Source organism: Oxyura jamaicensis, chromosome 13 (genome assembly GCF_011077185.1).
Source record: "Oxyura jamaicensis isolate SHBP4307 breed ruddy duck chromosome 13, BPBGC_Ojam_1.0, whole genome shotgun sequence".
In the NCBI taxonomy this organism is placed as follows: Eukaryota; Metazoa; Chordata; class Aves; order Anseriformes; family Anatidae; genus Oxyura; species Oxyura jamaicensis.
In genome coordinates, this window is record NC_048905.1 from 14906558 (window position 1) to 14919325 (window position 12768).

The 12768-nt window shown below is 43.2% G+C and overlaps 1 protein-coding gene across 3 annotated transcripts; it reads right to left on the reverse strand.

The window, feature by feature from the left end:
* Positions 1–68: 68 nt before the first annotated feature.
* Positions 69–11944, reverse strand: PKD2L2 (polycystin 2 like 2, transient receptor potential cation channel). 3 transcript variants are annotated; one of them, XM_035338414.1, is made up of 14 exons: positions 11845–11944; positions 11635–11736; positions 11203–11336; positions 9805–10061; positions 8740–8961; positions 7848–8076; positions 7182–7352; positions 5468–5649; positions 4166–4283; positions 3324–3425; positions 1899–1972; positions 1731–1800; positions 813–922; positions 69–333 (listed from the first exon to the last, which is right to left on the reverse strand). In XM_035338414.1, the coding sequence occupies exons 1-14, from the start codon at positions 11879–11881 to the stop codon at positions 216–218; spliced, it is 1926 nt and encodes a 641-aa protein (XP_035194305.1). In that variant the 5' UTR covers positions 11882–11944; the 3' UTR covers positions 69–215. The 3 variants fall into 3 exon arrangements, with proteins under 3 accessions (XP_035194305.1, XP_035194306.1, XP_035194307.1); XM_035338415.1 differs by lacking the exon at positions 813–922; XM_035338416.1 differs by lacking the exon at positions 69–333 and having other exon boundaries at positions 813–929; positions 1756–1800.
* Positions 11945–12768: the final 824 nt, after the last annotated feature.

Consider the following 12768-nt stretch of genomic DNA (forward strand, 5'->3'; position numbering starts at 1 on the left):
TGGTAAGGGTGGTGAGTTCTTCTCAGGGTTGAAGAACTTACCTGAAGCTCACAGATAAGACTGTGAAGTAACAATGATATATCTTTATTGACATTTCCGCATCTTTTATCCAGAAATATATAAAAAGGTGTCGGGAAGAATTGCTCTTTCTTGACTTTGAATTTCAACTGTATGAAGAATAAAGCCATCTCTGTTAGCAGATGAGCTGAGCCATTTTACTCTTCTGTCTTGCCTGAAGATTGCTTCAGCTGTTGCATGCTTTTCATAATTCTGTTGAGTTTTGCATTAGCGTTGTTTAATTCCTCCTCCAACTCAGCTGTATATTTGAGGAGCCTAGGACACAAATACAGCAACAAGTCCTTGAGATGGGCTCCTCTAGAACTTGTATTTGTAACCTTCCTGTTTGCTTACTTGCATTGTGTCAGCTGCAAAGAGTCTTAAGTCCCGAAATACCCCATCACAAGCTCAAGTCCTTACAGTCTTTGTCCCCCCTCTCTGGGCAGCCACAAAGAGATGTACTGGAAGAGCGGTAATATTTTAAATTCTTTTCCCACCTCATTCTTGACTAATGTTCTTACAAACTGTTCTACTAAACGTCCTTTCTGCTTCCATCTTCCCTCTCTGAGGGCAGCTGTTGTCAGCCAGTATAAGAGCACTTAAAATAGTATCTTAAGATCACTGACTTTGTGTTGATCTTGTGTCTCTCTCAAGTTGCCGCTCTGTGAGGGTTTTAGCTAATTCAAGCCAGGGCTGCTGCAACTGCCTAGGGATGGGAAGAAGACTTCAAAGAACAGGCTCTCCCAAACACTTACTGCTGAAATTCTGCAGGGGAGACATAGCTCTGAGAAGCAGCGCCTGAGTCAGTGTTGTCAGGAGGTGGGATCCTGTGATGATGCTTTCTCCCTTTCTGTAACTTTGACTTCTATTCCACACCAGAGGGATTTAAAAAAAAAATCAGAAAAAGCCAACACTGTTTACTTGGGTACCTGTGAGCGTGTCAGTGTGTCACTTATGCAGGGAGGGGGCATGCATGAGCAGGAAAAGACGTATGCATTTCTGGGGAGAAAAATGTTCTCTCTCCGTCTGAAAGTAATTTTCCTTCTGGATCTTTGAAAAAGACAGGATGTAAGAATACAAATCTTTTCAGAAGTGAGAGACCACAAGCATTATTTGGAGTAGCGTTTACAGCTAGCTGTTGGACTTCCCTTTCTTGTAGATTTTTTTTTTTTTTCCTTTCTAAGATGTTTTAGAGGTGCTTGCACTGGCTTTACCCCAGATACGGGTCTACCAAGGACTGTTGGAAGCCTTTTTGTAAAGCAAGTGGAAGCTACAGTGATTCTTGCTGCATATGCAGCCTGTGACCTGACAAACTGCTCTAAAATATGTCTTTTTCCATACATCTGTTTTCGTTTAGCATTTGGGCAAATGCCCAGCTCACAACTTCATAGCACTGCTAAGACACTGACCTGGAGCTACTGCCAGCTCTGCTCTTGTATTTCATGACCTTGTCTGAACAGAGCCCAAACAAGCTTTCATTTAAAGCTTGAGGCATAGCTAGCAATTTTTATTTATTTACAGCTCCAGCTTTTGTTATTCCTATCACGTTAAAAAGTTTTCTGTGGAGAAATAGATTTTGTAAGTAACAGCGGGGACAACTGTGACTCTTTTGGCATTAAACAGCTTTTGAAATAGATCCAGTTTGTAAGGGTACAGGAAAAAATAAAGCCTACCTTTTCGTTACCGCTGCCCCTTTGGGAAGGCTTGGAAATATCCTTTCTTTTAGTGGATGAAAATTCCTTGCTTCTCATTCACACAAATGAGAAGAGACAGAAGTCCTGTGAGAATAGCTCTGTTCTAGGTCCAGGGAGTAAATGTTGAAGTCTGGGTTGAGATCCTACCTTTTCAGGTTCTCATCTTCTGAACCCATCTCTGGTTTCTTCAGTTTGAGCTTGACAAGGGTCTTATTGCAACTCTGAGCACAGACAGAATGTTGAGCATGTTAATTGGCTTGAATTTAACCAGACACCTCCATACAAGGACTTGAACACAAGGAACAAAACACCCGTGTGATGCCTTGGCAATCAAAAAGAAACGCCACCATCCTTACTGCTTTCTTGGTTCCCTTAGCTCAGGGAAACTTATCTGCTGTATCTCAAATTGGTTGTGAAATACTTGAAGGTAATATCCAACCAAATCCAGTAAGGCTTTTGTTTTTCTGGTATAAACAACTTAATCTTAACTTAGACCAGGATTAGTAGGGGAATAAGGTTGGGTGGAGGAAACTAAGCTGTGCTGTTGCTGACCGGACTGGCTGTATGAAGGGCTAAGCTTTGCAGAAGCAAAGTAATTTGTGTCCACAACGTGTAAAATCTTACAGGAAATTTTCAAGTAGATAATGCTGCCAGCCTTCCTCTTACAGAGCGACCAACGTCAGCCAGCCTGGAGAAACGTGGCCTGAATGGGTAGGTTTTTCATCCCATGTGTATTTCAGTCTTACTGGTGATGCTGCGTTTCCTTCCCAGTTAAAGGCTGGTTTCTAGGAGGAGGTAGTGACTTCTCCCAGCCACAGAACTGTACGCAGCCTCTTTAGCGGGAAAGGAGGTCACAATTTCAAGCTGGACTGAAAATTTGGGAAAAGATTTTTTGCCCTTTTGTGCTCCTTTCTGGCACATAAAAATGGTCCAAACTGTGGGATTTTAAAGGCACATAAATAGAATTTGTCTTCCCAATCTGTCTTAGCTGCTGATTTCAAAGTTTTCCAAGCCTTTTAACTGACTGCATTTGACTGCTCTGACTCAAGAAGCACCGTAATTCCCTGTCCCTGCTCTTCTTCTGTCATACAGTTACACCAGCACAGACAGGCCTCGTTGCTCTTCCATTAAGGTTTATATCCTTACAAGCACTTTTGGTGTGGGGCCCCTTCGCTTCAGTTACGCTTGGCAATATCCCTAAACTTGCATGCAGAGAAGATCTTTAGTTTCTCGGCTGGGAAGAACAGCAACAGTAAGCTCTGAAGAAAGTTGGTCTCACAAAATACCACAAACCAGGCTGGTCTTAAATACTGTTTTTGAAAGGGTGAAGTAAAGGCAGGCTCTTTGCACCCTAATTTGTATGCTACTTGTATCAATAATAACCATTAAGAGCTCCTGTGGGGTTGATGGAAAGTTACATCTGTCAATTATTTGCTGAAAGTAAAAAATCAGCTGTTGGGTGTTCTTAAATGGTTATGGCTCAGCTGTTTAAGGTTCTTCGCTACGGATGTAGCATAGAATTCCCCCTCTAATAATTATATAAATTAGGTAGTCACAGAAGCATTTTCTTACCTGTCTGACGAGATCTTTGATGTGGATTTCATGACTGGGTATCCCTGCAAAATCTGCTTTGACTTCCGAATAGGTGTCGTTTATAATAGCCAAAAACATATTCTGCACAGGAAGGAGGCAGTTAGGTATTTTTTTCTGGAAACTGTGTTTGTTATGCCTGTCCTGTGGTTCTGGGGGCCGTTTGATGCTAGGGCATGGAACTAACGGGACTGGGGGAGCTTTGCTGGGTGCAGGCATGCTTCTAATGCACTTAAATTCTCTGAGAATCCTGGGGTTTTAGGGGCTATTTTGGGAGAGGAATCTCTTATTTCCTATCGGCTAAATGGCCAAGTTCCTTGGAAGTGACAGTTTTCTTTGTATTATATTGCACCTTTTTCAGATGGTTTTACAATCAGAACTTACTAATGACAACACCAATCCAACTGACCGAGAAAACCTGCAACTACAGAGTGCCACCAAAGTCTCTCTTTAACCTTCCACTGGACAAGGCTGAAATCATGCAATTTTCAAGAGCTCTCAGTGAAGTTTTCAGAAATTAAAATCTCAAGAAATTGATGGTGCAGTATAGTGAAAGGTGCAACATCCTTGTTTTATGGTGCAAAAGCCTCTTTTGTGGCTCTTTAGAGGAAGGCAGAGCTGAGAAATGTCTTGCTAGCTGGGAACTTGTGCAAAGGAGTTCAGACTGTCTGTCTGCCCAGGTGTAGTGATGGGCATCAGAGCCGAGCCTGCTGTTAAAGGCAACAGCGTCATCTTTGGGTGGAAGAGACTGCCTCAGAGTGCTACACAACAGAACCTAGTAGTTCTTCTCTACTGCTTACACAAAAGTGAGCGTTTTTACCTACCAGCAATATGAAGAACACAAAGAATACAAATGAGATGAAGTAAATAGGTCCAAGGATGTTGTTTACTTCTATGGTTTGGAAATTAAAATCTCCCAGCACAATACGAAACTGCGAAAAGCTGGGCGGAAAAAAAAGCACAAGACTGAGGTTGACTGGCTTCTCTTAAAGAGAAGTATTTTAAGCATTATTTAAACAAACAAACAAAACTCAAGATCAATCAGATGTAATTGAGACTGATTTGCCATTACTGTAGTCACTGCAATCAAAAAGGAAGCCAGGATTACACTGCAATGATAAATTGGGCATCTAGTATATGTCTGAGAACTTGGTATTACATTTTTTAGATTTCCTTTTTGTTCTAGGACCCCTTCTGTTAGCACAGAAGGTAGTGGCATAGGCCCCTGTGACCCCCTCTAGGGGATTTAATTCTTAGGTAAGACATTTATTTATTTATTCCTCCGTACTGCAGCATCTTAGGACTGTTTTGCATTTGAGTGGATCCAGAATGAGTTATTTTATGCCTTTAGAAGTGCCTTAATTATATATGAAAAAGCTGCTTTCAAACAGTCCGGTACACTGAAGATACCCCTCTAAAGTTCTCTCTGAGAAATGTGGCTGTAGGCTGAAACACAATGCACCCTGGGTGACAGGTTAAGGTTGCCAAAAGGTGCAAGGCACCTGGAACTGATCTGATGTTGTTGCTATGGTGAGTGGCTGAAAAAAACTGGGGGAAGAAAGCAACAGAGCCAGTGCATGGGATTAAGGGACTGCCAGCTGTGCAGCTGGATGGTTTCTTGAAAGAGCTGTGATTCCAGTTTCTGAACATGCTCGGTTTGTGCTCTGAGCCCTCGGGTCTCTGAAGCATTTCTTATGTGGTTTTCATGCTGGGGACTTTACTGCATACCCGGTGGCACATCTGCTGGGTAATTTCAAGTCCCTGCTTTGAAAGAGGCAAAACAAGACAGTCTGTTGCCAGGCTGGGCTGCCTGCTTGCCCAGGGGCCTGCTCACACACTGCAAATTTGTTCTGGGAGCTGTGGGGATGGTCTCCTGTCTCTGTTGGGTGAACTGCTCCTGAGCTTCTCTTTCTTACACTTCTCTGACCTGTTTAGTGTATTTGTTGTCTCTTTAGGACATATGATGGCTTTGGGAAGCAGCTTGTAGGGCCAACAAAATTGGTTTTACTCAACGAAATAGGCTTAGGAGTTGGAGACCTGTACTTTTAAAAGTTCTGCTTAGCAGAAACTGTTTGTACCTGCACTAGCTGGGGATTTTGCATAAAGAAGTTCAGAAAATTGCATACATGCAGTTTAGGAAAGTAGAAAAATCTTCAACTTGCGGCCCAAAGACCAGATAGCCTAACTGTGCATAGGCGAAGAAAATGATGAAGAACATGACGGCAAATCCACAGATGTTACTGGCACAGCGAGATAAAGTGGAGGATAGCTGTGTCATAGTCCTGTTAAAGCTTACATATTTAAATATCTGCAAGAGAACAGACCATATTTTACTGGGAGGGGGGGAGTAGTCAGAATGCATCGCATTTTCTTAACAGAACTTCTGGAATGTTATCTGTAATCCTAATTTATAGGTTAAGTTTTACTTGGAAATAAATTGCATACCAGATGTTAATGGTATGCATCTGTAAGGAGTATGAAGGATTGGGTGTGTTTCTGGAGAAAAGGAATATTCTGCAGGGCATATGTGCTAAAGCTGATAGCGTATAGGCAGGTCTTTGGGTGCTGATAGGAGTAGTCAGCTCCGGCAGAAGCGGAACCCTGGGCAAGGAGACTTGAAGGCATGCCACCGTCCAGCACCTGAGGATTCCCTGCCGAGCTGAGTCAGTAAGGAGCTCTGTTACTCTATGCCTGAAACAAGGCCTGAATGCAGGTCTTGTTCAATGACAGCTGTTAATTGTAAGCACATTTGTGCTACCAAATTGACAGTAATGAGTCTGGGAGGATAATGCGGGGCAATGTGCAGCTGGAGTACAGAAAGGATGTAATGAGGAAGACTCCACACAGCCAGTTAACAGCCAGGGCTCCCAAACAGCTGCTTCGTGCAGCCTTGGCCTGGGAGGTGGAGGAAGGCCAAAAGCCTGTTATTTTCAAATGACACAACCCAGAAAGCCCCATGGAGTATGTTCAAGAACTTGAATTGTATGGAGCATGAGTGTAAGGAGTGATCTCTTCTGCCAGATGTGACCACCTCCCCTTCCTGTTTTGCAGCCACATTGTGCTGGCTGCTTTACAAATAAATGCCTTTGGAGAGATGGCCTGTAAGCAGACTGAGATCAGGCAAAGTTTTGGGAAGTTTTAGCCAGTCCCTGGGAACCCAGAGGCTGACCAGCCTAAAGTCACTGATGTGTGCTGGGCACAGGCAAAAGGATGGCCTCAGTCATGGCCACTGGGGTTCAGTATAGTAGGGGCACTGGATGCAAAGACAGGATTGGTTTGGTCCCAGAGCACCTGGTTAGGAGTAAAAGTAGCCTGTAATCTTGGGGAGGTTTGCTACTCTGGAGATCAGCAAATCCACTCGCAAATAAAAATGAAATTAAAGGTGTCCTGGCCGAAAGGCATTTCTGGATCAGTTTCAGATACATTTTGGTTTCACAAACTGTTATATAATGGCTACTGTTTTCATAGTTTCTAGCTATGAAAACTATGAATAGCTTCACCTGTTACCGCCATGCCATTTGTATAGGTCAGGCTGTGACCTGGATAATACTGAGTCTAGGAAAAGACTGAGTTTAAGGAGGCTGTTTGGCTATGGTTGTGTCCCAGCTGCTCCAGTGGAGACAGCTGCCTATGTGCAGAATTTTTTTTAGATGGGCTTGGAATCTGTGTGACCCATGTTTACGAGAATGAGATACTTTTAAACACTTCTGGAATCTTATAAACAAAATTCCCCGTTCTAGCCCCACCTTTGCAGTTCATTTGTGAAAAGGTAAAAATGAATGTTTATAATAAGCTTAGAAACACTACGATTGATACAAGAAAAGGAGTAAGAGCCAATACCTTCATAAAAGCAAAGAAGACACTGATGGCAATCATGTTGTCATAACGGACTTGCCAGAAAGCAAGGAAATAAAAGTCTGGATAAACATCCTCAGCAGAGAGCAGCTTTTCCATTAGCAGGGACACTGCCATGGTGCGGTAGATATTGAAGCCGATGGCAAGGATGGACACCTGAAGGAAAGCAGAAGACAGTGAAACTGAAGTCCAGCTACCCCATTCTCTTCAGCCTTATTTTGCACAGGAAAGACTGCATTGATGTCAGCAGGCCCTTGATGAGATTTGAAGAACCTTTTAGATGTTTGGTCATAAACTGTACATACGAGACCTTACTGGCCAATATATTTGTACCTGTGCAGTGACAATGGTGGATTTGCACTATACAACATACTGCATACATTCTAATTTCACTGTGCTGACAGTTGTGTGCTAGTGCTTCCTAGCTGGGCCGAGATTACAGCTAAAACAAGGTGGATAAAGAGTGGAAAGGACATGGAGCCACAGCACCTTGACGGTAAGGTTAGGAAAGAGTTGAGGTGTGCTGAGCCACGATGGGGCCTCTTCGGTGAGTGACTAACCAAGAGTGGGGTTGGGCTTTTTTGGCTCGATGGGTGTCTACCCAGTGCTAGCCTATGCTGGCAAGCACAGAAGAGTTGAGGAGCAGCTCACCATTACCAGCAGCACATCCAGACAGTTCCAGACAGTTTTGAAATATTCCATTTTCAGTTTTTTTATTTCTATAGTTTCTTGGACTATGAAGGTAATGATAAAGAGGCAGAAGGCGATTTCACAAGAAGCCAAGAAGTAATCATAAAATGAGATGTATCTGAGGAGCTTCACAGAGTAGATACGTGAGGAGGTGAGAGCACCCCCGGTGGCAGGGAACTCTACCACCAACCTGGAAAAAATCGGGGACTGGTGTTAGTTACTATTACCCTTAAATTATCTCAGTTACCTTTAAATTGTCTCAGCCCTTACTAGTCTAACATTAATTATTACTTCAGTAATAATAGCTAACTGGGACTGTAGTTGGGCCAAACATTTGTGCAAAACAGGAAAACTGGTATGACTCCTTTATCTGCAAGATCTTCTTTTAAGGGTGACGCTCACTTCCCCATGAAAACGGTATTACAAGGAAGTGAAGGGTGAGGACAGCAGATCTATTTAATCAAACACTCAAACTCTGCTGTTTGGTTAAGTCTTTAAAGAAACTGTGTCTCAGAAGGACACATAGTCACCCCACCCTGAGCCTCTTCCCTCCAATAGCTGACAACAATACAAATAATCTAGATTTTGACTTTGCAAAAGGCTATGGAATTTATTCCTACAGTATCAACCAGCTGTACAGACACCAACCATTTAAAAAACTGGAAATGAAGGAACTAGGTCTGTTCCCTGCTCTAACTGAATTTCTGCATTTTTTTTTTACTGAATTACTACTGTCTTGCCAGCTACTGCCTGAGAAACATGACTGTGTATGCCTGAGGCAAACAGCCTTTCCTTGTGTCCTTCAGGAAGCCTTAGTAAATGGATTTGATGCATAGTAAAGGTAAGAACTCACCTGATTATACAGAAAAGGTTTACGTTAGCATTATATGTTGAGAAGTCAATAAATACAACCCTGGTTCCTCTAGTGAGCCAACCATGCTGCCTGAGAAACTCCAACTTCTCTCTGCTCTCCTCTTTTGATCTTGGCAAGGTAAATGTAAATCCTCCACTACTGTAGAAGCCCGCGGCTCCCCAGTACCATGGGGATAAAGAAGGGGCAGAATTGTATTTCCATCTATGAACAACAGGAAAAAAAAAAGCAGCTGGCCTATGAAAACTGTACTGAAGTAAGCTTTCACTTTTTATTTTATACTTGTTAGTTCTTGTGTTCCACTGCATCCACAATTGACCATTTAAGTCAGACCTTTAAATAACACTTTTATTTACAAGAAGTAAGCATGAGACTTATGACCTTAAAATATTCCCATTTCTTTATCTACTAAGTACATTCACAAAAAAAAACAAGTGCTTATGATTCTGGATTTCACCCATGTGGGCTAGACAGTTTAATTACCTTCAAATCTTCATAGGTAAAAAGAATGTCTCTTTTTTTTGTAGTTCATCGTTACTGTGGCATGTTCACATATTCTCCCATTGGGTTAAATCAGTGCTAAATGAGATGTGTGGAACAGGCCTTTTGGCTCTGTTTCCACAACACTTTAGCATGATTCTAATTTATAAACATGTGATTTAAGTTAAGGCTTCATATAGCTGAGCATTTCTCTGGAGATGCTAATAGCAATAGAACCATTAACATGTACTTTTGCTGAACTGGGCTTGCCATTTCCAGTTTTTCCTGTCTCTCCGCTATAAATTTCCAATGCCAAATTCCTGTCCATAGTATTGGCATAAAAACAAATCTATGGTTTATCTCATTGTAAACAAGGGAAAAACTCAGCTCATGGCATGCACAATTATAAGTTACTGAAGAATAACGGTATTAAGGATTTAGTAAGATTTTCAAAAACATTTTTGTGCTTGCTGTCTGGTTCCAACTGAAAGTATTTCAGATCTGAAAATCTCTTATAAATATATATCCAAGAGATGCTACAAGAAAATCTGAAGTAGGATGACTTACTCAGATCCGTTCTTTAGACCAAAGTCAGACTTGTCTTCTGCTTTATATTGGTACGTGGAGTAACAGTCTTTTGTGAAATTCTGGAAGTATGGGTAGATGGAACAGGTGTTATTGCGTACTTTCAGCTGGCGAATCTGGGCTACTCCTAACAGTAAATTCTCATAGTAAATATGGCTGGTGTTTTCCTGGAGGGTTGATGTTGTGTTGCCATACCATTTGTCCCAATTGAGTCCATCCAAGAGGGGTCCCTCTGCAAACTATATATACAAGCAAGGTTAAAGATTCAAAAGGTATAAATATCACTACTACCCTGCTTTTTAAAAGACAAATCTTTACAGGGTTCCCAGGTTACTTATAGGTATGGATTTTAAGATGGAATTCCACAGGGAGTAGAATGGATTCATAAGGAAAAGGTGTAAATATCTCTGTCAAGTGAGACACTGTATAGGTGAACATTGTACTCTATCAGAGATACATAATGGGTTTGCTCAGGGCAAAACAACGACATACAGTTGTTTGGAGTATCATTAAATGAGTTTAAAAAATGTTTAAACACAAAATATTGCATGTTGTTTCAACATAATCTTACTCTCTGAAGATCTGTTTTGAAATGTGCATTTCTGACTAGGCTTTTAGTCATCTGAACCTAAAGAAAGTATTTATTTTTGAAGCTCTTTGAAAACTCTTCCTCTGTATGTTTCTTAGATGCAGATAAAGAGCACTGAATTTGAAAAAAACGTTATCCAGAGGGCAAAACGACATGCCCCCGCGGTTTGGAACATGTATTACAACTGCTTTTAGTACATCAGCATACGATTGTATAGCAAGGGCTGTTTTATGGACTAACAATAACAGACACAATGATAAGTGGGAGTACAATTATTCCAAGTGAATTGTCATAGCCAGGCATTTCCATTTTTAAGAAAGGGTAGGATGAAAAGCTTTCCCTTTGGATGTCAGCTGGGCAGTGATGGCAATGTTGGGAGGTCCTTCATCTAGTAGTGAAAATAGAGATACCTGTCTTGCAACTATCACCTGGTGATTCCAGTGAAAATCACACCAAGTACGGTTTAATTTTTTTTAAGCAGCTGAAAATCAGAATAACTGTAGACCCCAAATCTTTGTTTTTGTTGAAACTAACATTCAGAATTTGATGCTGCAGTGACCCTATTGTTTTCCTTAACTGTCTATTCAGACTGTTTATCAGATGTACAAATATTACAGTTTGTACTCTGAATTTCTACTTTTTAAGAAGTTATTTATCTTTCTTCATCTGAAGCTGCAACATCTAGTGCAGGCATTTTGGGTGGACCAGGAGACTCTATTGCTCTGTATTAACACTAGGAGCTTTTTACCTGGTTGCTATATCTAAGAAAATACTTGCACCAAAAGCCTTACTTTCCAGAAATCGTCCATGTTCCTAATACTATCAAAATCCATCCCTTGATTTTCAGCAGAAGACTGTTCCAGAAAGAGACGTTGCATCACTTCGTTCAAGTAATACATGTTGGTGCTCACCATCCCAAATGTCACTAGGAAGAAAGGGCAAAATGGGGATGCTCACAGATGAAATAAGAGGTTGACATCAACTTCTAAGCACGCTGGCCTCTCTTCAATCATCAGCACCAGTCATGCTGCTAGGAAAACACAGTCAGAGCAATTTTGACTGAAATAACGCTTCTGGCTGGAAGACAGGTGGAGTAAGGATTAAATGACTATGCTCTCCTCACCTGCTCTTGCATACTGGAAGAGGGATGGCTTCACCAGTGCCAGGCTTCAAATTAATTGCTCGTAAACAGGCGCACTCACCCCCTTCACCTGCTGACTTACCTAGACAGAGAGTGACAAGGAAAATGAGGTAGACAACCAGCTCCCGCAGGGTCGTTTTCAGCTCCAATTCTCTGCTGCAGCTTATCCGGGGTTTTGTGACACCTAACGGAGGGGGGAAAAACGGGGAAGGCAGAAGCTGAGCTTTAAACCAGAGAGGCCGGAGCCGCCGGTAGCAGCCCCGCGCTGAGGGCCCGCGGCCGCCTCACGCACCGCCGCCGCTCAGCCTCTGCTCTGCCGCCGCCTCCATGGCGGCCCGACCGGGGCCGCTCCCGGCACTCGCTCCCCTCGTTTGAATCCCAACGGGCGGCGTCTCCCGCTCCGGGACCGGCTCCCGCAGAGCCCCGCTTGTCCCGGCGGTGGGGCTGCCTGCGGGCTGAGCGCCCGGCCGCCCCCCCGGATTTTCCCTTCTGCCCCTCAGGAGCGGCAGGAACGCGGGCTGCGGCCATGGCGACGGGCGCTGAGCCATGGTTGTGGGGTGGGGGCTGTGGTGCCGGTGTCCGGCTCTGGCACTACGACCTTCCCTCAGCACTGAGGCGTTTTTGCCTTCGGGAGAAGCCCACGGGTGTAAATCGGCGTTGGCTGAGCTCGGAGCCGTAGAGTGCGGTTAAAGCCGCTATTGCTGCCCTGGCAGCCCAGGTGGAGTAGAAGGGTTGTGGTGGGAGCTGGGCAGCTGAGGTGTACAGGGTTATTGCCCAGCACACCGGCGAGACCTAATTTTGTCCACTCCTTATGGTGCTCTGAGGGGAGCTGGCTAGCAGCAGGGCTATTGTGCACCCCAACAGGCCGAGTTCAGGCTGGATTTGTCTTCACCCATCTGCCTTTAGTGATCAGGACTGAAAAATCTTCAGGTTAGGTTGCTGGAATTTGGCAAAATCGGGTTTTTGGATGTTTTGGGGGTATTTTGAGCAAGATGGCTGTGAATAACAGTATAGAAGTTGAGTTAGTCAAATCAACGTCTTGTTGGGAGTCAATGGAGATGAGGCCTGGTCGCTCCTTTATTGGAATGAGGGAAGTTGTGGCAGCCTTAGTGCTGTGTTATATAGTGAAGCTTCTGCATCAAGCACGCAAGAAGGAAAAATCTTGGTGGTGCCTCGCTGACGTGTTTCAGGGCTAAGAGCTGCAGTAGCTCTGAGG

Bases quoted from the DNA above. Each gene is read 5' to 3' on its own strand.
- PKD2L2 (XM_035338414.1), bottom strand. From the start codon at position 11,881: ATGGAGGCGGCGGCAGAGCAGAGGCTGAGCGGCGGCG. The intron at 5,650-7,181 runs GTATTGGCTCTT...GTTCTCTTGCAG, and splicing joins TCTTCTTTGCTTTTATGAAG to ATATTTAAATATGTAAGCTT. The intron at 1,801-1,898 runs GTAGGATCTCAA...GTGAATGAGAAG, and splicing joins GAAGATGAGAACCTGAAAAG to CAAGGAATTTTCATCCACTA.